This window comes from Balearica regulorum, chromosome 13, assembly GCF_011004875.1.
Source record: "Balearica regulorum gibbericeps isolate bBalReg1 chromosome 13, bBalReg1.pri, whole genome shotgun sequence".
NCBI lineage: Eukaryota > Metazoa > Chordata > Aves > Gruiformes > Gruidae > Balearica > Balearica regulorum.
In genome coordinates this window covers 17,351,128-17,376,974 of record NC_046196.1, presented here as the reverse complement: position 1 = coordinate 17,376,974, position 25,847 = coordinate 17,351,128, and the positions used below count along the sequence as shown (strand labels likewise).

Here is a 25,847-nt window from a genome sequence, read left to right as displayed (position 1 = left end):
GACTGTCATCTGATTTTGTAGATGTCTTGTTTTGTCAATCAGACAATTCATCAGGTACATGAGGCTCCCATTCTTTGTGTCCATGTTCCATTTTTCATCCTCTATCACTATAGTTTCCTCCTCTTCTTTTTTTTTTTTTTTTTTTTTTCTTTTCCTTTGGTCTTATTTTCAGAAATGGATTTTGGAGTTTTCAGGTAAAGAGCCTCTCATGAAAGGATCACTCTGGGCCCCCGCACTGCTCTAGGATGAGAGGCAAGGTCTGAAACACTTCCCGGCTGAAACCAGTCAGGCACCAAGTACTGCAGTAGCAAATTTTACTGGAGCAAAGTGGTTTTCCTTTCGGGACAGGTTCAGCTGCTCTAAAAGCACAACAGAGTTTCTTGCTTGGAAAGAACAATCTGTGCACTTGTCGCAGAGCTTATGCTGGTGGTGGTTGTGGTTGGGGGCAGGGGGCAGGTCCACCAAGATCTGCCAAGATAAAACAAAGCCTTCCTGAAAAACTTTGCTCTACAGAACTCGAACACGGGAGTTAAGGGCAGAGTGCTTAGCGTGGCTTTGGCAGCAGCGATGTGGCAGGGCATTGCAGGGACCGCGCAGGGGCTTTTCTCTCGTTTGATACTCTCGCTTTGCAGCGTGCACCGTGCCTGATAATAGAAACGTGAAAATGTGAAAGCCAGTGATAGAATGTTTCAGTGGTAGCTGCATGACACGCGTGGTGTCTGGTCCTTGAAGCAAAGGCTCTAGACGCCTGCCAGCTCCGGGAACATGTGCAGAAATAGTTACCGGACTACGGGCTCTTGGAAGTGCTGTTTAAGGGAATAAGGCACACCAAGTGCCAGTTCACCAAATGCTGATAATCTCTTTCTTTCCTATGTTCGGTCTGTGAAAGAAAAAGTGCTTACCTTCTTCAACACATGTTCATCCTTGAGAATCTGGAGGAAACGACTCCACGGCATCCGAGGGGATCCTTTCAGGTCACTCGTATGTGAGAGGAGTTGCAGCTCAGTGGGAGCAAGTGGGCACATAGCCCACTCCACCCTGGGTGGATCTCAAGGTCTTGGTGTAAGACATTTTCTCAGATTTGCAAAATCTTCGGTGTTACTGTTCGCTGGGGGTGTGGGAGCTGAACTGGAATTAAGGATGGACAAAGGGGGATTGTTTGGCTTTTTAACTTTGTGGAAAGAATGGGATTTTAAGAACAACAAGTGCAGATTCTCATTCTTCCCCTTATTGACCTCATCTGTGTAAAACCAGGTCTATTTGGAATAGTAGCTACTCTCGGCTGCTGCAATCCTCCGGATCAGGATCATCTGCAGGAATATTATAATATTTCCGTGTCAGGAAAGATGTAGTAGAGTCGAAAGGTCTTTTCCGGAGAATAGTCTCTTTCTAATGGGCACTTAATTTCCAAAGTCACCTCTAGGTCTGTGGGGTGGCTTTGCTACGTGGACAGAGAAAATTGAAGCGATACCCTTGGATATCTTCCATGTACAGACCTGGGGATGCCGAGTATGTAATAATAATAATAATAATGATGTCGAATGCAATCTGGTTCTGACTTCAGAGAACATCTGCAAAATTACATTTTATCTGTTTGCTGTTTTGTTTTTGTTGTTTTATTTTCATCTTTTTCTATGCCAGTGATGGGGTAAAGAAAAGTTTATCGTGGCCTGCATTAAAATCCAAATATTTATTTTTTCTTTCAGTTTGGAAACAATAACAACTACATGAACATGGCAGAGGCAAATAATGCATTTCTTGCTGCAAATGAGGTAGATGTTTTTCTTTTTTCTCTATGCTCATACTCTGCTGTTTGCTGTGATAATTTAACAGACTTTGAATGGATGAAGAGTGAAGTGCCGAATTTCTGTGTGTTTTATGGAGCACAAAATAAAGACTTTAATGAGAAAGAAAATAACCTGACAGCTCTCCATTACTAGTCAATTTAGCTGTCCATAAGGCTGTTACTTACATAGCATGTCAATAGAAACAAATCTGCTTTATGTATGAAAAAAAATTATAAACAGAAGGAAACAAATAAAAAGCACAGTAGGTGTAGAATTTGAAAGCAAGCTTAGCGATAGTCATTACTAGCTAATGTGCTAATTTCTGTTATAGATACAAACATTTTAATTTGGGTTCTTAATACTGGTGTAAGTTAGAAAACCAAAAGCAACTTCCTTGCCTGAAGCGTACGTGCTGCATGAAGGGAACTTGGGACGGGGATCCAGAACAAACGCGGGGCCGGGCTGGTGGAGGCTGGCTGCGTTGTGGAGGTGATCTATTTGATCGCTGCCTTTGGGAATGGAAACCGGAGAAAGGTACGGCAACTACAGTCTCCGTGTATTTGTTGGAGTGGTGCCGCCTTACAGCCGGTTAATAGACCATCAACATGCTAATACTGACCCCAGCTCCAGACAGAAGCACCTTTGGCTCATCACTAAAAGCCAACAGGAAAGGGAAGGATCGAAAATGCAAGATGCACCGTCTAGTAATGTGCATAGCAATATGGAGAACAAGAACTAAGTGTTTATACAGGGTGCATGCCATAAATGATCTTCCCAACATGAGGAAAGGTTAGAAACCTGGGCAGCCTTGGTGTTACATGTAAGTGATGATTCAGTCGCAGATATTTTTTTGCGCTTCTTAAAAAAGCGATCTTGGAGAAAATAAGCAGAAAGGTGTAACAATAAATATGAAGGTTAGAATTAACAGTCGTATTGTATGAATCATTTATACGATGGTCACCATCTCTTTATACCCAGCAAGACTGCTTAGATAAGGGAATATTGCTTGGCACTAGCTCCAGTGTTATTTGTGATAATGAACACAAACCCCATCTGTAATGACAACATGATGTTTCTTTCTGTAGAATTTCTTTCCTACATTTGAATCAAACATTGATGAAAGCTCTGCTGCCAGCAGCTGTTCAGAGACAATTTAATTCCAGCTGTGATAATTCACCGTGTCAGACATTGGCTGTTATATGTTGATACAACAGTTCTCCAGATTTGCATTTTTATCAAAAGGAACAAATGTTTTGAACATTTCAGTACAGATGGCATTTAACCATGCACACAGTGGTGTTTTTTTTTTAAAAAAAAAAAAGTGTAAGATATAAATATTTGAAAAGTTAATAACTTTTAAAAACGTGATTGGTAGGATAAATCCCACAAATGGTATACCATCTTTTGGTCATAACAGCACCTTTCTGCAATCCCAAATTGCATACTATTCAGGCTCTTTTTGCAGCCTGAATAGCCCAGTGATTTGGATTTAGGACTACTTCACTAAGGGGTTTTCTTTCTTCTTAGATTACATCTGTTTCATCCTCCTTCTTAGGTCGGTTATATGTTTTTTAAAAAAATACATATATACATATTTGGACAAGTTCTATTGTGCGAATTAAATTCACATTTAAAAAATGTTAAGGTATTCATCAATTTACTTTCCCATTTGTAGTAAGCTGTAAGTATTAAGATGAATGCTACTTTTCGAAGTAAAATATTGTATTGTTATCTAGCTGTGTTATACATTTATACAGCTGTCCTAGAGTTATTCCGTTAGATGGGGAAAAAAAATTCCAGTTCTTATAATTACTACTATCTCATAAATACGTCAAGTAAAGAGAGGTTCAAATGTACTATAATAATACTGATTTCACTGAACCCTTTGCTTGAACAAGGAATAAAAATATGATTAAGTGTTAGTGTTCGCATTAAAGCGTGAACCTAACTTTGCAATTACTGCATTACAATGTATTTAATTATAGTGGTTTTGCATTAGCGTGAGTGGAGCTTTCTCGCTATGATTTTGGGCCTGAGCACTGCTGAGCTAGAAGCCCATTTTATTCCTGTAAATAATGCCTTAAGAGTGTAATCTTAGAGCACATTCGGGCTTAGAAGCCACACATTTGCTTTATGTTTTCTGTCTCTATGTCATGATTACTACGACCCATTTTAAAGCACCTTAAATATTTATTGAAATAATATTTCAAGTGTTAATTACAGTGGTAATGAAAACAGCCAAATGCCACATATCAAGAATGAGTGTTTATCCGTATTGTTAATGTGATATGTTAGATTTCATTAAGCAGTAATGGGGTAGCAAATGAGTCACAAATTACAGTTGCATCTGTTACTAGACCACATTAGTGCCAAAATAACTGCAAATGCAGCCATAGGGTTATGTTCATTAGCCAAGCACTTCTCCTGGCCAATCCATCCTTTGTGGTTGTGAGCTACGGGGTCCACAGGAAGAAAAATTCACACCTTTTGCAATATAGCAGCGGGGAAGTCAAACGTCTCCCTAATCCAGGCCCAGCTTTCGCATCCAGAATTAAGTTACAGTCTTGCAGAGCGAGCGAGCTGGGTAGAGTCTCGGCGGGCTCTGACGGTGCTGCAGACTGCAGCAGTCTGGGACCTCATCATTTCTGGTGTGAGACCAATAATGACAGCTGACAGGTTCTATATGCAGGCAAAGGTTTTTCTTGTGTTTCAGTTTCCATCTTCTCTCAAGCGGTTATTAATTTATATCATCATTAACAGTTTGAAGGATGACAATTTGCAGCAGTTAATGAGATCTTTCACTGAACATATCATTTTTAAATTAACTGGCATTAAGTCACTCTCTCAAACAATGTAAATAATACATAAAACAATTGCCCCCCCCCCCCAACTTGAATCCTGAACTAATGCAAACAAACAAATCCCAGAGCAGCCTTGCATGTCCAGAAGACGACAAGAGTGCCTATTTTAGGATTGCCAACTGCCCAATTTGATCAAGACAGTCCTGATTTGGGCACATTTAAAATGGCCTAATTTCAAGCACTGAATTTCTATTATTAAGTAGCAGTGGACCTGAAATAATATATGAAACTTCATTTAACTCGCAAGAAATTTGAATAAGCGTAGCTCATTTGTTTCCCAAATAAAAGTCAGCAGTGTTGAAGCCAGATACAGACTCCACTCGAATAAAGATTATCTTTGACAGGCTCATGCGCGCATACAAACACGCACAAACCCTGAAGATAACTGGCAGTAAATGTTTTGCTCAAGGCATCTTAACAGGTGTTTAGTTCGTAACAAACCTACTGTTCAAACAAAGCTGGCTTGCTTCAGAAAGCACTGGAACCTGCCGTAATCACCCTCCCTCACTCTTTCATACATGTGTCTCCTCCAATTTACAACCCTTGTTTAAAAGAGTGCATTGTACTTTTGGGATGGAAAAGAAAAGAAATAAAGACCAGAATTATAATATTTCCTGTTTATTAGTGGATAAAAAGGAAACAAAAGATGTGAAATGGTCAGTGCTGAATTAATGTTGTGTGTGCGCTACAAAATTGTCAGTATTTTATGAAGCATGAGAGTAATGTAAGCTGTTTGTGCTATTTTACTAACGTATCAATAAAGTGGCAATTTGTTATACAGCCAAATCCAATGTAGCTGATATTCAGACTAACAACAAAGACAGATGTTGCTAATTAAGTACGCATTAAAAAACTGTTAATACTGATACTCCATTAAAGCCATATAATAATGGGTCTTAAATCTTTAATCAGAACCATCCACAAACCCCTTCAGTATATGAAACTTAAAAATTTAGTTGCGTGTGGAGTTTGCGTTTGAGAACAAAGCAAGGTTTGGAGTGCTGGTCCGAAGGTGGGTGCTGAGCGCGGCGTGCCCTAATGTGGTTTGCCTTGTCCTGTCCTTTTCTAGCAGACGTTCCATACGCCGAGCCTCGGGGACGAGGAGTTCGAAATCCCACCCATTACCCCCCCGCCCGAGTCAGACCCTGCACTGGGGATGGCGGATATACTGCTGCCCTTCCAGGGCCTCGGTGACCAGCTGCCTGCACAAGGAAATGAATTTACACCTCAGTTTCCCCCTCAGAGCCTGGATCTTCCCTCTATTACAATATCCCGAAATCTCGTGGAGCAAGACGGCGTTATCCACAGCAATGGATTGCATATGGTAGGTCCGGTTCTTCGTGTGTTTCTGTTGCCTGATGTTGTCTGTCACAGCATAGTAATGTAGATTTGTGTCATCTATCAGTTTTAATTGACCTCTTGGAAGATCTGTATGATTTCTTGCTATTGTAGCCTGACCAAGCATTTGCCAATGTTCTGCGTTATGTACGGGCGTATTCTGTATGAATGATGACGCGTGTTGTGAGTGTTACACAGCAAACAGTGATATGCTATTATTCAGTTCCCTAAGGCAGTTGGCAAATGGTTAAAGGTTTAATATTGGTGGATTCAGGAAGATAAACGTGGCTTTAATGTAGAGTGCAATGCTATACTGTGTGTGAACAGATCTCTTGTGAAGAAGCAGTCAGGCTTTATAAACACAGCATTTTCATTTTGGGAATGGACGTGGAAGCCCATGTCCATTGGCATCGTGTGCATCCCAAGTGCTGCTGAAGTTCAGAAACTTGTTATACAGTAGACACTGGCATCAAGAGTTGAAAGACCATTGTGTTGGCCAGGGTGAACTACAGCATTTAGAAGGAATTACTTGTCTGTATTTCAAGCGTAGGACCCACATCTGACAGCCATCGGGATATTTTGAAAGTGCAGTATTGAGAGTAGCTCAGAAAGGGATCCAGGCACAGTATGCCAGCAGTAAAAAACCCTGTATTTCCTTATATCCTGTATATTCCATGGGCTAAATCTTTATAAATGGAAATTGATTTTTTTTTTTTTTTTTTTTAAACTCATCATAGAAGTGATAGGGATGTATTACCTTGACCATACTCAGAAATCCAGGGCCATAAAAAGACTGCTCTGGCCAGTGCTCTTGTTGACCATGGGGGCTGGGGCAGGTTGGGTCTGTTCTCCTGTTCCTGGGCTGTTTCCGAGCCCTCCGGAATGGGGAGGGACGATCCAGCAGTGGGGAAGGGCTGAGTGATGGAGACTTTTAGGCTAATTCCAGTAATTGTTCCTGTTAATTAGGGCTATCAAAACCAAGGCTGCACGTAGTCTTCTCCAGAATCTATACATTGTGTGGCATTGATCTCAGTGGGTTTACGGGGCAGTTTCCACTTTCTTGTTGTATTTCCCTTTCAGCTTTGGGGGACCTCTCTGCTTGGGTTTCTTGAAGCTTTGTGCAGTCACATTCATATTTGCATATGATGAGGCACAGCTCTGAGTCAGTTTATCATACTTAGTATTTTAAACGCAATAGTTACAATTAGAATTAGTTTCTGTATGGCATATTGAAGACAGGGTGAATGTTTAGCTTGAACAGATATTTTACATCTTCTGTGTTTTTTCTGATTAGTTGTTTTATAGGACCTTTTGCTAAATTTGGTGATTTACTGCTGGACTGTAGTAAAAGTCATCATGTTGTCATCTTACGATTTCCTGTAAATCTTTTTTTCTTTTTTATTATTCTGGGAAGCAAAAATTAATTAAAGATTTACAGATCAACATGGAGCAAATACTTCTCTGGAATTTTCTGGGCTGCTGGCTTTGTTGCAAATTTTAATATCTCATTGGAGGTCATGAAGAGCAGCTAGCACTAGTACAGAATTAAGCACAAACTGCTCACTACTGAGGAGGTGCAGAATTCAGTAATGCCATAGGTACAAAGCAGGGGCTGGCTAAAACAGCCTTTGGAGGCTATGATCCTTCTTTTCAGATCCCATTTTGTTATACTCTGGACATGTTGAGTGATTACAAAAGAAAGAAAAGATTAATAAAACCCGAGAGTCAGGAATGTTATGCCTGAAAATTAAAATAATGGAGTGTGTGCATACTGAATCCAATGAACCTTGCTCAGAAATATGTCATAAATATCATGGGCTGGATCAGTCTTGTGTTACATGTATGAGTGTCCCCTCAATGTTATCAAGTATCAGATTTACCTTTTGATTTGGCATGCTTCACTGAATGCAATTCTTCCATGAGTAAGGACTGTCACCTTAACAATTCCAACAAATTCCAACAATAACCGACCTCCGGGCTAGGTATCTCTTCTCTTGCCCCCTCTTCCACTGGGTGAGAGGCTTTACATCTTTCCTTTTTTCTAGACGTTAATGGCATAGTTTCCATTGACTTCAATCGTAAGACTTTGTTCCCGTCTAGGTCAAAGAGAAGCTCTAGAGAAGCTTCTGCCTTCTTATCCCAGTAGTCCGGTGATATTTTCTAGGGCGAGTACCACTTCAAAGCTGTGGTTTGGGAACTCGTGTGTAGTTTTGCTGCAGAGACTTGATGAGGAATCGTGTGATTTGATACGGAAGAGCCAAGTAGGGAGGTTCGTGTGTCAGACGCTTCCCCACAACTGCTTGATTTGTTTAATGCTGTGAGATGGAGTGACCCCTGCCATTGTATTTGAGTCAGTAGTCTTTTCCTCTTCTGCTCATAAATGCTGGGTAGCTTCAGGAAGTTTAAAAGCATTAGCAGAGGGTCCTTGCATCGCTTTCCCCTGAACTCACATAGCTCTCTTTAGTACTCAAATTTTCCAGCAGTTAATCTGTATTTCAAAAATAGAAAATGAAAACATTATATCATATTTTATGTGAAAAATGTGCACTTTATTAAACTGGTAAATATTTATTAATAATATTAGAATTCATCTTTAAATTAGACATTTCATGAATTACCTTGCCTTGGAGCTATAAAAACTTTATTGCAGCAATAAAAAACATGTAAAGGAGGCATTTTGACTATGAAATTTCATTTCATGGTCAATTGAATTTACTATATCTGAAAGAACTAAAGATGAGGTCGTAAAATAATTATGATGTTCGTATACACTCACAGAACAATGTTCTTATCCAGCAATACTAGGATAGTCTTATTTAAAGGCTGTATTAATAGTGTATTGCTAATCACTAAAGCTTCTTTAGCTGAATACAAACTTAAATTATTTTAATATGAACAGCATTGAGTTTATTGGTTATCCCGTGAAGCATTAGAGAGCTCTACCATAAGCAATATTTAATTTAGATAAATGTAGTCCTACCCTGTTGAAAAGTCCGGTAGAAGAATTTCACCTTGAAGAAATGTCATGAGATTTTAAATCATAAATGTTGAAAAAATAAAATGGGCTTGGACAGAATTATGATTAATACTGTGTGTCTTTGGCTTTTTTTCTATGTACTACCTGACATGTTCACCTATAAACTTGAATGCAGAATCGCCAGAGGCATGGTTAAAAATAGGTTATGTCAAGGTTCTCCTATGTCTCCCTTAGGGTATGGAGTTGGCTAGCTACTTCGTAATACTTCTGCAAGTATCTCACATATTTCCCACAGGAAGACCAAAAAAAACCCCCAAAACCAAAATAATTCTCTTTTTAACATATTCTTTGTGTGTTATTATATTGAGAAAATCATTCCCAGTACAAGATAGATATTTATTCTCAGAATAAATGTGGCCTAGCAATCATTAAAAGATCATATTGATGAGTTAACATTTGTTTATAATATGAAGAACAAGGTTGAGGTTTTTCCTGATAGGCAGGAGCTGGATCCAGGCACGGTGATTATACTATGGAAAGAGTGACAATTTGTCACAATGCTGATTAACTTCATTGTTATTGGCAACAAACACAACACATTTATCTTACTTAACAGCATTTTTCTACATTTAAAAACAGACAACAGCAACAAAAAGAGGAGATAAAATGGAGGCAGTGTGATTAATTTTCATATTTTAATAATATGCAAATAAAATCCTGATGCTCAAAAATGAGTCACTGAAAAATGGAGTGCTGATGTACATTTGACTTCAAAGAACACATGGATTTACGTGATGCAAATATTATCCCTATAAATATTTGAATATAAACAAGTGGAAATCAACAGCGATATCCTCATTAAAAATCAACCCCCAATATTTTGTATTAATGCTCCGTTTTCTGTTGAGCTAACCGTAGAAAAATTATTTTAATCTGCAAACTGTGGCAATTCTGTAAAACTACAACTTGTGCTCCTGAGGGTTCCTTTTTTTAACACCTCTCTATAATCTGCCCAGCCTGCTGAGTAGCATTGACATCAGTAGTACATCAATTTCAGAAAGTGGATTATTTTTACTAGACAGCTATTGTGACATATTGGGTCAGTCATAAATGAAAGATATTCATGCAAGCATGCAATACTTGTAATGAAGTCTCACTCTGACCTTCTGTATGATTGATTCTGTAATTTAGTTTTCTCAGGCAGTGCCTGAAATGAAATGAAATCATGTTGAACAAGTTTTGAATACCCACAGTGCACCAGGAGAAGAAAAATCTGCAGCCCCAGAGGCTTGAGAGAGAGCAGCTGAACGATTTATCTCCATGCTATTATAGCCTTTGCCAGCATTCAACATTTCTTTTTTTTTTTTTTTTTTTTTTCTTATTTGGCTTAAGTACTTAATTCTGCAGGTAGCTGTAAATGGGAAAATAAAATGCTGTTCAGATTTAAAATGACAGGACAGGAGTATGTGCAGGGGACTGATAAAATATCTTGAATAGAACTGACCTTTCATGTAGCTGAAAGTTACTGGGGGATTCATCCTCATAATTACCATATAGATTATTTTTATTTCTTTCCTGCAATGAAACATTTCAGAGAGCAGTAGTGCTGATTGAATGAAAATTGAACTTGTTAACATTCTTTTCAGCTTAGCCTGTTGTACATAACAGAAGGTTAGCTTTGATGAATTTCAAAATTCTCTTTCTGATATCTAAGAAACAGACAGTAAAATAATTGTCTCTTTTCAGCCTGATTTTTTTCTTTTATTCAAAAAAAGTACAGATGTTACAAAACCAGACTGATAATTCTACATATATTGCTCCCTATATTACTTATGCAGCTAGAGAAAATATATTTCCTATTTGATGAAGATTTGAGCCTGTTTATATTTTATAATTGTTGCAGTGCTGTCAGTGCATGCTGGATTCTGCACAGATAAGGCTAATTCATGGTGGAATATGCTCATCTTTAATTACATTACTACTTAGGAGTGGCACTGTGCTCAAATCAAAGACACGATGGTGACTATTGCTTTTATTTCAAGAAGAGACTTTAAAATAAACAGCTCAACGATGTGGCTTTAAAGAGCGGAGTTGCAAATTTGAGCTTATTAAAGGCTGCATACACAGAAATATTATTAATGTTTCAAAACAGTGGTGCTTGTACTTAAAGGTCTAAATCTTTTTTAGTAATTTAAATTCCCAAATTACTAATTAAATTTACATGAATAGATTAACAGAAGATTGCAAGAATAAAAGGTAAAAAAGTTCCTTTAAAATTGGCAAAAGACAGTTATTTCACTACTCACCTGACTGCATGCCTCTAATTTATATGCTTAATTTTCCTTTACAGAGAAACTTATTTGTAAATCTCTCTTTTAATATCCAGTCTGTAATCTCCTATCTAGAGAGAATGGAGTAGGTTTTCAATTAATACAATGTTATAACAACATTGTTTAATGTGTTGCAGATGAAACAGTTATTTCATGGGTCATTAATGTGTTTAACGCCTGGAACGGTCTATTAAAACAAGCCTTGTTATTGTTACGAACATGGTTATCGTCGTCTTTAATACAAAACATACAACTAATTCTGGAAGGTTATAATTATTAATTTGTAGGAGTAGCAACTTTTCTCACTAGAAAGAAAGATTATTTTCAGAGTTTTCTTATTTCTGTTTTTTTTTTTTTTCTTTGATTCCTAGATGGATTACTAGACTCAAGTTTTAGATCAGCCGTGTTAGCCTGGTTGTACTGGTCTTTCCCGGCGCCACTGGTTTTAATCATTTGTGATACCAAGAAAAATTAATCTCAAACCGAAGTAATCCCAAATTAAACGATGCTCTGGTGGCTCCAGTCAGTGCCATTTGGCCGTATCCAGAACCTATCGAATGGCGGCAGACTCTTTGTAAAATCAGACCTTTAGGACTCGGCCGGGATCCGCTCTGCGGGGGGAAAGCAGACTGTCTCAGCGCTGAGCTCTGTGCTTTGCTGACAGACCTTCCAGTCCTTACAGAGTCATTGTTTTGGACTGGTGCATAGTTAAATATTTCATTTTGCATCTAGCGACGTAGCTGTGCATCTCTTCGTTACCTTTGAGAGAGTGTGCGTGTGCAGCTCGCAGGGCCTCCGTTGAAGGTGCACAACGGTGGAAGCCCTGGAGGCACCAGGCAGCAGTTGCCTCTGCACAGAAGGTACATGCTACGACTTTAACATGATACGAAGATGGTGGTAGCTTGATCATGTACTAAATAATAGGGGTTTAATAGCGTGTAGATTTTCACGTCCTCAGTGGCATCCTAACACTCGGTGTCGGTAATACCGTCACTTTTCTGAGACACGTGCACTTCCCACCTTTCTCAGACACAACGGCCATCTGTTAATGAGCTGTTATGGTTGGAGAAGGAAATGTATTCTGGTGTTCTTTTCAAAAATAGGCAACTCATAGTAACTTCAAGAAGGGACCTGTCCATGGGAAACAGTGGCAGCAGTTGCCAAAGACCCCTGTCTGATAGCAGGTACTGCTGGTGTTAAAAAAAAAAATATAAAAAATTTAAAAACCGGTGCAAGTAGGTTATTGCCTATTGAGATACATGAAGGACATCCACACAAAAGAAGAGAAACACAGTAACATTGGCAGAACAGTCTAGGAAAAAAGACTGTGACTATTTTGTATTAATAATGCCTAAATCAAGATCCATCAGCTCCAGTAAATATTGTGAGGTGCCATATGAATATGCGGAAAATTATACACCCCACTGGGAAGGCTCTCAGGAACTGGAGCGGAAGCTGAATCTCTGATACTCCTAAGAACTGAGCTCAGGAGGAACGCAGACGTAGATGACCATGGACACCAGCTGTGCATTAAGCCTGTGCCATGACTTTATTCTGCCTCCTAAGTTTAAACTCTGTAAAATCAGGTGCTGCTTTCTTAAGCCAGCCAAATGAGGCAGCTGGTCTGGATGTGTTGTACCTGGCCCAAGGCTTTGTTGGGTCCAGCCACCCTCGTCCTTGGGTCATTTGAAAACTTCCTTTGAAATTCTCTGCTGTTACCACCTGTGTTTCCCCTTGGACAGCTTGCCCAGTGCTCAGCTTCCACTTCAAGTTCTCAAGCTATGAAGAAGTGCTAGGTCTCTGTAGAGTTTTAAATTATTCTGTGTTGTCAGAGAACCGGAAAAGACCCCACCTGGCTCTGGTAATACAAAAGATAATGAGACCTACTTTTCTGATTTACTTTAAAAACCTACAACAAACAAAGAAAACCCCAACAACAAACCCCACCCACCCCCTAAAGCCCAAAGAAAAAATAGCCCCCCCCGAACATAGCTACCAACACTTGCAGCATTTTTTAAACAAATAAATGCCGTGTAACCCCCAAGCCTGTCCCCCCCAATTCCTTGCACAGTTTTTGTTACCTTTGATAATGTTTGTTCGTTGTCATGCTTCCTTGCAGTCTCTCCCCACGTTGCTTACTGCATAATAAGGACCTTTGAAGTCTGCCTTTGATTTGGTAGCTGAAGCACCTGAAGTTGCAGAGGTTGTAACAAAACTGCTAACAGCATTTATCTGACATTCTGGGACTTAATTTTAACTATCCAGGGTTTGTTTGCAATGTGCCTTCGCTGTTTGCATACAGCAGACCTAAGCTTGTACTGCTAATTTGGAGAGAAGCTCCTCATGCCAACAGACTCGTCAGATCAGAGCCCAGATCTGTGATCTGAGTCACACATGTATTGTGATCGTGCTGTTGGGTACCTTGTCCAAAAGGAGTGTGATTCAATATGCTTTAAAGTATGGTAGATGCTTGGGGAGAAGAGAGTGGAGAATCTGTTTTTAAATGCCTCTACAGAATGGTGTAAAAATTAAATTATAAAGATGTTGTGAATTAGGTGATGCTAAAGCATCAGTAGCAGCCGCTGTGGATGTGTGGAGGGCTGCAGCGAGCCTATGGTGCTGTGCATCTGCAAGAGCAAAAGCCTTTCCAGAGCAGGAGGACTCAACAGCAACCTAGAAGCATTACCCCTTCAGCCCACGCTGGGGACTGCATGAGGAACCTGTGGGGTCACAGGAGAGTGAATGGGTAAGAGCAAAGTTCCCACACAGCAATCGCTCCGTGTTAGGGTGGTGGGGCATCTTGAGTAAGAATTATAACCATTTCGGAGAAGAGTCTTTGCATCTCAGTTGTGTGATTTTTCTCCTAGCCGTGAGCTTTTAGTATTTCTTCGCCTTGTAACGCAGCATTTTGTTAGGGGCAGCTGAGCGTGCTGTGAATGAGCTGGTACCAGTAGAGGCCACAGAGCAGCGTTGCAGAGGAGCCTAGTCCTGGGACCCGGAGCAGAGTTGGTCTGGCAGGTGCCCCGGGCTGGCCGGCCCTGGCTCTTGGCACCTTCTTGCTCAGTGTCGTGTCTCTGAGGTGTTGGTGTGCTCCTACTGCCTAACCCCCGAGTGGGGTTCCGTGGCAGAAATGGTCTTGTGATTTGGTGGTCTCACCCCCTGTAACAGGTCAGGCTGTCTGGTCTGAAGAAAGCTCTGCCCTGTACAGGGGAGGGTGAGGAACACCAGCCATGTGAGGGGTCACTGCAAACCTGGTTGTAGATCAGATCCCAACGAAAAACGAGGGACAGTAAATTGGAAAGATTCCAATAAAACACGTTAAACTAAACAAAACTAACTTGGAGGTTGCAGCTGTACATGAAAATTCTATTGTGTAGCAGGAGATGAATTTCTAGAGACATCTGAGATTGCCAGAACAAAAGGAGAGAGTTGCTCAGTTTTGAGGAGTCAACCAGTGGGCCCTCATGGTTGTCAGGTTTTAGTTTGTTTTGTTTTTTTTCCTTTTTATGTCCCTTCTCTCACTTATGTGCTCTGTGTGAACAGAAAAGAGTAATTTCTGATGTATTGGGACTGGGCTGGCCCGCAGACCAAGAGATTGCGTGTTCTTCGTGTTCTTCAGGCAGCAGAACGTGTGTAAGCCTCCTGTCACCAACAGATCTTTTAGATCCACCTGTAGACATAATATTTTCTGAACCGCCATGTACTGTTTGTTGTAGCCTTTATTCGGGAATTAAATTAGGTAAGATTTACTTTTCTACAGAGACATGAAGCAAAACATGGGAGTTTTCTCATTACCAGAGAAAAGAAGCTGCCGCTTGTAGTGGATCTTCTGGTAACTGCAGTTTGACAGATCTATTACTGACGGCAGTATCTGAGGAGGGGAGAGGAAGGACGCTTCTTCAGTGGTGGCAGTACCAAGTGCAACTGTTTTGTATTCTGTTAAGTAAGGATTTAATCTCTGACATAGAAAAGCATCCTCTTAGTTTGATTTGTTTTGATTGGCAGTGAATTCCAATCTTGTAAAAATTTAGATTAATGGATTCTTTTATCTATACTTGTGGAGAAAAAGAATATTGAGGATTTCTTCTAGAGATATGCTGACTTGCCCAAAAGTAAAGGGAGTAATTTACAGACAGGGACAACTGAGGATTTCACTCTTTACATTGCAGTGCATTTGCTTCCACTTAAATATATCCTTTAACTTATTGCATCAGCTTATGTTACATTGACAGTGACGAATTCCTAAGGCAATAGAATATATAATGTTTTAAGTCAACTCCTGAAACCAGGGCACAGTGAGCATAACCATAAATGTTGGGTTTTGCATGGTTATTTTTGTTGGCAGATTTCTCACTTTGCTTTAAAAACGAGCTTGGGTCAGATCCCAGCCCTACATCTTCCTGTAGGCACTTCCACGGGCTTGGTCCTGCCATGGCTGGGAAGAGTCTTCCTGGAGATGTTGCCTGTTCAAATGAGTGAAGGCTGTAGACATTGATTTTAATCAAGACTTCAATATTGCTCAAAATGTTCTAAAAAGTAATTTCCTAGTTATATTTCTAAACATCATATTGAATGTTCCTAGAGATTAAAGTTATATCAGGGTAGAAATCCAGGATAAAACTACTGTGTGCAAATGATTCTCAAAATGCAGCGTTAGTGGAAATTAGGACATCTCTTGATGTAATGGCTGGATGCATTTGTCTGTCAAAATAAATACTAGCTGTATTACTCGCTGTATTAACTACTGGATGCTTAATGAGTTGATAACAGAAGAATGAACCTTAATTTTTCCCGTAGTACTCAATGGTATGTTTTGTTTTCACTGGCTCAGGTACAGTAATTGTTGTAATACTGTATCAATTAAAATGTGATACTTTGATAATACTGTATCAATTAAAATGTGGGAGTTCGAACTTTTTTTTTTTTTTAAAGTCTCATTACTCTGTTGTTTACTTTCCAGTGGCTGTTGGGGACTTGACGTTTTATCAATTTTTGAGAACTTGTACTTCTACACGTCAAAGTAAAATAAGCTATATATTAGGCATATGCTGTGAGACATGTGTCCTTTGGCAATATGACTAAATATGACTTCTTTGGCGTGACTGTCTAAATAGATTAGAATCATTGAGAGTAGGATGGTTTGATGGACCAATATCCTTATGGTTCCTTTGATGAGGCCTTCTATGCATCAAACGTGGAATGTCTTCATAACGTGTGCTATTGGAGCTGTGCGAGAGAGCGGTGACAGAAAGCCAACGTGCCTGGATACAGTCACAATAAAGTTGTTTTGAGAAGGGGGAAACGTTTTGCCCCGTATTTTGCTTTTTTTTTATCCATGTGTGTAATTGAAGAGACCAGAGAGGTGGCTGCCATTCCCCTTAGTAAATGTTTCTATACCTCAGGTTTTTTGTAGCACTCCTGTGGGATAACACCAGAGAGATCTGAGACAAAGTCACTTCAGTCTGCAGAGGGATCACACAAGCTATTGCTCTTTGGTTTTCCATTTCACACGTTATGTCCTCGTTTGATTGGCATGCTGAGTAAACCAGTGGCTGAGTTTTGCCTGACTGGGGTTAAAATCACCAAGTTTTGCCTAGCTTCAATCCAAGACTGTAGAGCAGATCAGGCTCAATCAAAACTTGATTCTGTCCGCTTGAGAAGTTCATTATTTTTTGTCAAAACTCATTTATCCTTTTTGCATAATGTTACAAAAATCCTGAATACTCATAATACTTGTGGATCACTTTTACTTCGGTTAAGTTTACGTAAAAGAGCTTGTGATATTCTCTAAAATTTTCACAGTATTCTCAGTGGAATATTTTGTATACATGAGCTTTTCAATTCTCATGTGGTAATGTAATTAGGATGTCATGTGGCTGTTTTAGTGCATTTGTATTTCATGCGTGCTCCTGATATTTCGTTGTTAAACATTTCTTTGATAAACATTTTGTGCATAATGAAATGCTACTGATCCTCCTGGTTCAGTATTGGTCTTTGTAGAATAAGGGGAAAAAAAATAAGAGTTAAGATAATCGATGGAAATTTTGTTTTCTTGATTATAGATTTCTCCTTAGAAGATTTTGTTTGCTTAGGAGCTATATACAAATGCTGTGGACTTTAATGTTGCTGTTGACTAGCTCTCCTGCCGCCTTCTGCTTGCCAAACCACTCTACACACATAAAAAATGGTTTCTACTTCGTTGCCTGAAAGCTCTTCTATAGGTACCATAGGTTGTTGAGGCCTGCAACACTGTACCACCAAGTAAAAAATGAAATTCCCATTCCTTTCTTCGTGATTTATTTTTTTAAATATTGATTAGCCGTATAACTTAAATTCAAAGTGCAGAAAACACATTGTTTGTCGTTACCATATGCACATATGATGTAAATGATAAAAGATTGGAAATAATACAAAATATTTTCTTTTATATAATATGTCTTCTCTGTTTAGTGCTAGATAGCCAGTTAGAAAATATTGTTGTTTCCACTTTTAGCTTTTACTGAAGTTTTTAAGTTTAAAAAAAAAAAAAGCTTAAAAAATTAGGAAAAGATACAGAAAAGAAAAACTGGAATTAAATAAGTGGATGTAAAAAGCCACACAAGCATCAAATAGTGTCAGAGGAAGGGACAGTTAAGAATTCATAGGCTTGTGTATAAAATTAGATTCTGGGTCAGTGCAAGTCAAGAGAATTTAGTCTCAATAAAATCATAGATGCAACCGAAATGACAAGACTTGGGGTAAATGGCTTGTAACCCATGCCATCACATTTTGTTGGTAGAAAGGCCTGTATTGTGTGACAGTAAAGAGAGGACAAAAGCTAGCCTTTTAGGTGTAGAACACCTCCAAGAAAGTACTGCCCGCAAAATAATGAAGACAGTTAATTTCTGTGAGAGAAGGTCATTCTGATGATCTCCAGCTTTGCTTTACCAGCAGAGTTTTTCTTCATGCAATACAGGAATGTCCGTAAAGTAAAATGAACGGACTAATGGGCAGAAAGTGATATCTTTTTACAAAAGGCTTTGAATGACTTCCAGATGCCACTGCCAATGCAAGTCACAATCAAAATGACCCTATAGTTAACGGTCCTAAATTTTCACAGGAAGGTGCCCTGAAGCAAATGGGTGTTTCAGCCAATAATTTTGATGTTTAGATCTTTCTGTATCAAGTGCTCCACTTTTGGCACATGCATTCATCTCTGAGGAACTGCGCTCCTTTACTGAAAATATTAAAAGAGTTTAAGAAGCAGGAAGAGAGTGTGGTTGCAGTATGGATGATGAGCCAAGCTGGCAATGGCTCGGAAAGCATGGGGAAACTGAGGGCGAGACCTAGCGTATGGGATCTGGATCATGAGCTTGTGGGGTTAACGTCATCTGTACTGGGTCTGGCTGCAACACTACGCGTACTTTTATGCTAAGAAGGATTTCTATTTTCTGTATAGGCTTCAGCAGAAAGGCACATGAATGCCAGATTCAGAATTAATATGATTTATTGCTATAGGGAAGCAGCGTGCTGCAGCACTTGTACCTAAGATGGATGAGGAAGGGTGCGCATCTTCTCTAACACGTGTATCGCTTCTCTGTGCGGCTGCACTTGTCCCATCCAAGGAAAGGTTTTCGGGAGCACAGAACCACTGCCTCTGTTGAGAGAAGAGTCGTACAAAGTAAGAGGAAAGTCACTTGTGCTAAACTTAGCGCCATGCTGGTCTGGGTTTAGCCACGCTTAATGAGAGAGCACTGGGAGGGTCAAACTCCGCTGTGGAAGCCCGGTGGACGGCACGCAGGGCTCCCAGCATTGCTGGTTTGTTCTGTGCCATTTCATTAGGGATCATTGCACCTGCTACTAATTGCGATCTAGGTTATTAATAATGAAAGAGTTTTCAAAATCTAATTTATTTCTCATGTTTCTCTCTGTTCAAACAATGGCTATAGATTAATCAGATTGCAGAATCAATTTGTGAGCTATTTAGTCTTTTCACTTATTAACTGTTTTAGAAATCTTCTTTTCTGTTTACATGTTCATTCATTGTGTATTGATCTGTGTGTGGTTAAAAATAACAGGGTCTCACTTCTTTTTATTTACAAATGTGATAAGTGTTGTGCAGATGTAGAAGACAACATAGTTTGTGCCCTCGAGAAACAGAAGAAGCAAAACCATGCAGGCACTTGAGTTTCTGAGATGTGAAGTACAAGAAAAATAAAGTCAGTGATTGGTACATAGCTTGCTACTTCCACATGTGGTGGTTGTTGGAGTAAAGATGAAATGTGTAGTTTTGTGGGGAACTTGCAAACAAGGATTTTTAGGAGTGATTAGGATTACTCGAACGGTTCTCCAGCGTGCCGCAGTGGCTGCACTCGAGACCTGGCAGGGCAGCGTTCTTTGTTTAAAACACCTTTAAAATCCCACTCAGACGGGAATCTTTTATACCTACAACTGTTACTAGTTACAGCCAAGAATAATTGAATGTCAATAAAGGAAGATGCTTTTCTCTCTCTATATATATATCCCCCCCCCCACCTCGCCCCGGTTTTGTTTACTTTCTGTGTTTGACAGCAGTTTGTGCCTTCTCAGTTGCAATGTTTCCCCTGCATCACCGAGTCAGCCTGCTTCCCTCTTGTTTATGTGGGTATTTCTCACCGCATCAGGAGAAGAAATGTTTAAAAAGGGGGAAATGCAATTTTTATTCCACAAAAAAAACCCCCACCCATAAGTGGGGAAGAAGCGAAGTCCAGGGCAAGTGTGGTAACTGTTGCTGCATTTAACTGATTAGACATGCATTTAATCCATGAAATGAAATGAAACAAACTGCAAGCTGACAGCGTCAGTTCTGTAAGCCTGAGAAAATGCCTTTACCTGGTAATGCTGTTTGGTAACTGCTAATGACTAAATAAGGTTTCAATCTCTTTTAGGATCAGAGTCACGCACCGGTTTCCCAGTATCGCCAGGATCACTCTCTGGTTATGAGATCTATTGTCCACATGACTGATGCTGCTCATTCGGGAATTATGCCTCCTTCTCAGCTAACCACCATTAACCAGTCTCAGCTAAGTGCGCAGCTGGGGCTAAATTTAGGAGGCACTAATTTGCCACACACTTCTCCCTCCCCTCCTGCAAGTAAATCAGCCACTCCTTCCCCATCCAGCTCCATCAATGAAGAAGATGCAGATGAATCAAACAGAGTAAGTTATTCCATGCACTGTAGGGAGTAAGCTTGACATGTCTCTACGCTACATTTTCATGACTGTAGCAGTATCGTCGCAGCTGCATTGTGGTCATAGAAAATACAAGTATTACAGTATAGTGGAATATGATTAATTTGCTGTTTAGCTGCTTAAGTTTCCATAGTACCTCCATAATAATAAATGTAAGAAAACATATATATATATATATTTGGTCTAACACATTCATAATTCATTTCAGATTTTATGGATCTGGTGAATCTCTTTACTCATCAAGTTTGGACAGTTTTGTCATTTCGGTGTTCTCTAGAGTCATAAAATATAGATGCATTTAGACAGAAATAAAATAAGCTTTCTTCTAAATGAATGTGTAGTTAATTTACATTTTGCTTTAAATAAATCTGTTGTAAAAGGAAAATTTTATCAACAAAAGAAAGCACAAATGTTACTGTAGCAGTATATTTGAAGGGCCTGATTTAGACTGTTCCATGAAAGGTGTGCTCATTAAGTTAATGGCAGTTGTGCATATGGAAAGATCATTGTACAGGATCCTCAAAATACCAAAGTCAATCGACTGTCGCAGAGGTGTATTTAGAGCCACCTTATCCCCTTGTTGCAACGATCCGTGCAGAGCTCAACCAAAGAGAGGGCCCAGGACACGTGGAGCACGCAGGGAGCAGAGTTACCTGTAGTCCTGGGAGCGCTGCTCGGGGGGTTCCCCATCCCAGAGGGGGACGTGGGTGCGGGGCCGGGGCCGGCAGTAGCACGGAGCCGCACGGGCACCTCACCCTGCGCGAAGAGCCGGGGGGGGGGTGGGTGCCGGGCACAGCGGGTGGATGGGACCTGTAGAGTTCCTGCTGCTGTTTGCCTCAGGGGTGGGCTTTCTAACCCCTGACCCACGTCGAGTTGGCACTCTTAAGTCTGGGAATCGGGAAATGCCTCCAAGCTCTTGTCTTTTGAGTCTCTACTGCTGAAATTACATCTTAATGGAAAACCATAGATTGCCTATTCAAAATATACTATAGATTAAATCTTAATTTTTTAAAATACAAATTACCATTAGGATGTACTTTTTCAGGTCAAGCTTGTGGGATTTGACTCTCTGAGCCATGTTTACGATGAGTAGTAACTATTCACGCATTTAGTTCCAGCAGATCTAATGAGATTAAGCTGAGACTAAGTACTGTTTTGCAGGAGAAAGCCTTGCGCAACAGGACTCTCCAAAGCCTTGCTTACATAGTAGCTTTAGCCATATAGTATTAAGCCAGACTGTCAATAATTTTTTTGAATTAGTCTGTCTTATTTCATGCAGACATTGACTGGCCTTGTTATTACTGTTTCTTAGGCTACTGGAGAAAAAAGAGCGGCCCCAGATTCTGGCAAGAAGCCCAAGACTCCAAAGAAGAAGAAAAAGAAAGATCCCAATGAGCCACAAAAGCCAGTGTCAGCGTATGCCCTTTTCTTCAGGGATACACAAGCTGCAATTAAAGGGCAGAACCCGAACGCTACGTTTGGAGAGGTTTCAAAAATAGTGGCGTCTATGTGGGACAGTTTAGGAGAAGAACAAAAACAGGTAAAAAAATTGATGCAGGGTTGTCTCACAAGAAGTGAAGTAGTAATCCTTGTAAAAAAAAAAAAAAAATCCTCTTACCTCTGTTCTGAGCGGACCACGCTGCTTGCTGATGTAGACCTCCTACTCTGTAGCGCTACACTGATTTTTGAACTTGCTGAAGACCTGGCACCTAAAAAGCATTTTGTTCTGAGAGCTGGTAGGGTGGTATTAAATGGCTATATTTGTCTTTACATTTTAAAGGGCAGTTTGTAAAAAAATCTCAGGTGATATTGTCCTAGAGTCCTGTTCAGACCATCTTTTGATGATTCCTATTTCAAAGCTCTTGTTTCCTATTAATCAGAAGTTAGAAGAGAAAAGGGGAAGGTACAGCACATTTACCATCTTCCTTTGATCTGCCTTATGAATGTGTTACAAAGCGTGTTGATTTCCAACCTTTGAAGCCAGTCCTCTGTGCCTCATTACAACGTCGTGTGTGGAATGTTATCTCCAACTCAAACTTGGTACAGAATGATGAGTTTTGTTCTTCCTTGAGGGTTCTTCTTCTTTCCATACGCATGTAACTCCTACACACAGATTGAAGGGGAAAAAAGAAAAAAAAAGAGATCCTTAGAGGCTGTTTGCCTGTTGATACTCCATGCAGCTCCCAGTAACAGTTAATGGCAGCTGCGATGGCAGCAGCGATTCCTGTATAGGGCATCTTCTGGCAAGATACGAACGATAGTTGTTTGTGAAATACATTGGGAAAGCTTTAGTCTGCCCTAACAGATGATGGTGAATGTAATTTAAAGGGGAACTTTAAATTTACTGCTGATTAAAAAATACAGATTAACTCATTTTTGCCCAACTGTTCCTGTTTAACTCAATGGGATTCCCTCGGACTGGCTTTGGGGAAAGTGAATTGTTCAAGCTCTATGAACCACCTTTTCTAAAGTTACAAAGATTTATTTTTATATGTAGTTTGAATATTTGTTTAAAAAAATATTTCATCGGCATTTTTTGCTATTTTATACTACTGCAGCTATTTTTTAGCATCTGAACTACTCAGTGGATATCCCTGTTAGTTAGAGTCATTAAAATAGCATTTCCTGGGAAGGTAAAGTGTGCGTAGGTAGTCTTATCAAACAGTTGGCTGCTCTAGCAGCTTTTTTTATTCACCATAAAGCAACATAAATTGTGGTGCAAGTCCAGCGAGTAGACCTAGGAGTGTGTAATCACCTGAAAGAATATTTAGATCTTGCAGGGAAGAAAAAGCTCATTGAACAGCAGAGTGTTTTCATGGGGTTTGGTCTATGGCTTTTTGTTTCTTTGCAAGGGATTTTTGAGAACATTCTGGCAAAAAGTCTTAATAATCGAAGTTGGTGAAATTCTGGTCTCTTTTAATAGGTATATAAGAGAAAAACTGAAGCTGCCAAAAAAGAATACCTGAAGGCACTTGCTGCCTATAGAGCAAGCCTTGTTTCTAAGGTAAGCCTAATAATGCCTTCAGCGCAATGCAAGTTAGCTTTTGGCAATGCTGTTTAAATATGGGGCTGGGGCGTGTTATGCAAAAGAAAAGTAGAATCCTAGGATTTCTGTAATACAGCTCCACGAGACGTTGTGCTGCTGCTGCTGCTTGAATCCTGCTTAGTCTCTGCAAAAAAAATAAATAAAAAATTCATCTCTCTAATGGCACAGTAATGATTACCAAACAATAACTTTGTAAATGTACATGTTCCTTTATCTATGGAGGCAAAATAATGCACTTCACTACAAAAGTAAAATTCAGTCATGAAAAATAGACTGACCTTTTGACATTAACATTTGCAAGCTATTCACAGAGTTTTGTTTTTCCTCAAGTGCTACTTCTCAAAAGACAGACTTGTTTTGTGCGGAGCTGGAGAGCAGTTATTGTATGACAAAGCTTAAGTATTTCTTGCAGGTGAGGGGAAAAAAAAAATGCGTGGTGGCTCTGAATTTGGAGAGTACTTACAAATGGACTAGCTGGTAGTAAGCCACGTGGAGTATTTTAGCAGATCCTGAATTAAAATAAAACTCGTGAAGAAAACAAAGCTCTGCTGTCTTATTTGAGAATTTACCTTTTTAACCGGCAGCATTACACTGGTTGTAGATCTGTTGCATCTGAATACCATAATGGAAATATGCTTATGGCCATCTAAAATATAGGTAAAGAAATAATCAAAGTGGTTATTTGTCCAATAGTATTTCATAAAGTTCAATTACAAAAGTATCTTTGATCACAAGAAAGCAACAGAGGACAATGACGATATCGAACTCCTGAGAATACTTATTTGAATGTACAACTGGAGAGCATTAGTAAATCACACAGAAAGTTGCTGTGTATTTTAATGCTTAGAAATACAACAGCAAAAATCAGCCACGCGTGTTCTCGCAAGCTGGAGAGAACACTCTTCTTATGTTGAGAAGCTGCGTTTTTCTGTTGTCTCTAGGACTTAGATAATATTCTCAAAGCCTTTAGTGTCACAGTGCTAAGTTCAGTGGCAGCTGGAATTGTAAATATCTTTGAGGGAGTTTATTTTGTCAGTCCTAAGTTCCCTTTTCCAAAAACGTCAGAAATCATATTTTCTCCCCAAATCCATGGGAGCTGTGCTGCCAAGTAACTTGGGGGAGGATTGTCAGTGGAAAATACACTCTAAGGCCAGAATTCATAGAGTCACAGAATGGTTGGGGTTGGAAGGGACCTCAAAGCCCTTCTAGTTCCACCCCCCTGCCATGGGCAGGGACACCCTCCACTAGCCCAGGTTGCCCAGAGCCCCATCTGACCTGGCCTGGAACACTGCCAGGGAGAGGGCACCCACAGCCCCTCTGCCATCGACCATATCCCTTAACCTAAGACATCCTTGCTGGAGCTTTTTCGTCTGAGGTCGTAGGGATGGGAGAGACACTTCTGCAGCATAATTTGACACATTCTGAAGTAAATGTCTAAAACGTGTCAGTTAATTGTGCTTTTTCTCTCCATCATCTTTATATCGGGATTCTAGGCAGCTATTCTACGTGTCGTGTACCATGCAGATGTGTAAAACTAAGAGAGACGAATCCTACCTTTGGTGGTTAAATATATCCAATTTAAACATACACAATATATTTAAATATACCTACTAAAACTACTATGCCTTCAAAGGCACTGGCACGCCTCGTTTATTGCAATAGGGCTCTGCAGTCTGTGGTTTCCCCCAGGCGTGGGTCAGAAACCTGCAGGACGCTGAAGCCGGCAGGATTCCCTAGGCAGGGCACCCCGCTGGTGCAGCTTCCGAAGGATTCAGCCGGGTGCCGGGACAACGTTGCCCAAGACTTCTGCCTGTTGCAGACAGCTAGGTCTTGACGCGTTAGATGCGAAGAACTACAGCAGGCAAATTAAAGAAGTTGTTTGGGAAGTTTCGCAGTTTGTACGCTACTCTTACGCCATGATACCTGGTCTGGGGGGATATGCTTCCGTTCAGGCTTGTCTCCCAAAGAATGGGGGTTTTTTTGAAAACGTGTAATTATAGAAAGTGTTGGGCCCTTTTTAGCTCCTTCAGCCCCAAATGTACGTGACTTCTGTGACTTTCTGGTGTTGACCAAGGGCACGAGTTAGTTTTTTGTCCAAGTAAGAACTGGAGGTACCATATACAGAGACAGATGAAGAGGTGATGTAATTGATGGGTGGATCAGTGATCTTTTTCAGACGCTGATTGATCTTTTCTGATAGAAAACAAAAGACGAAAAAGTCTCCCTGAGTAGCTGTGACTTTTACTTCCACGTAAACAGTAACAATGGTTTTTCTGTTAAAAATACAATGAATTTATTT

General features: G+C 40.0%; 1 protein-coding gene across 2 annotated transcripts in view; it reads left to right on the top strand.

Moving 5' to 3' along the window:
* Positions 1-25,847, top strand: part of TOX3 (TOX high mobility group box family member 3) — a 77,746-nt gene that overhangs the window by 50,031 nt on the left and 1,868 nt on the right. Inside the window, exons 2-6 of one of the 2 annotated variants that reach the window (XM_075765516.1) lie at positions 1,707-1,772; positions 5,721-5,972; positions 20,200-20,469; positions 21,815-22,042; positions 23,426-23,506. In XM_075765516.1, the coding sequence (XP_075621631.1) occupies positions 1,707-1,772; positions 5,721-5,972; positions 20,200-20,469; positions 21,815-22,042; positions 23,426-23,506 (897 nt within the window). Of the gene's footprint in view, positions 1-1,706; positions 1,773-5,717; positions 5,973-20,199; positions 20,470-21,814; positions 22,043-23,425; positions 23,507-25,847 lie in introns of both variants that reach the window. The other variant, XM_075765515.1, reaches the window with a different exon arrangement.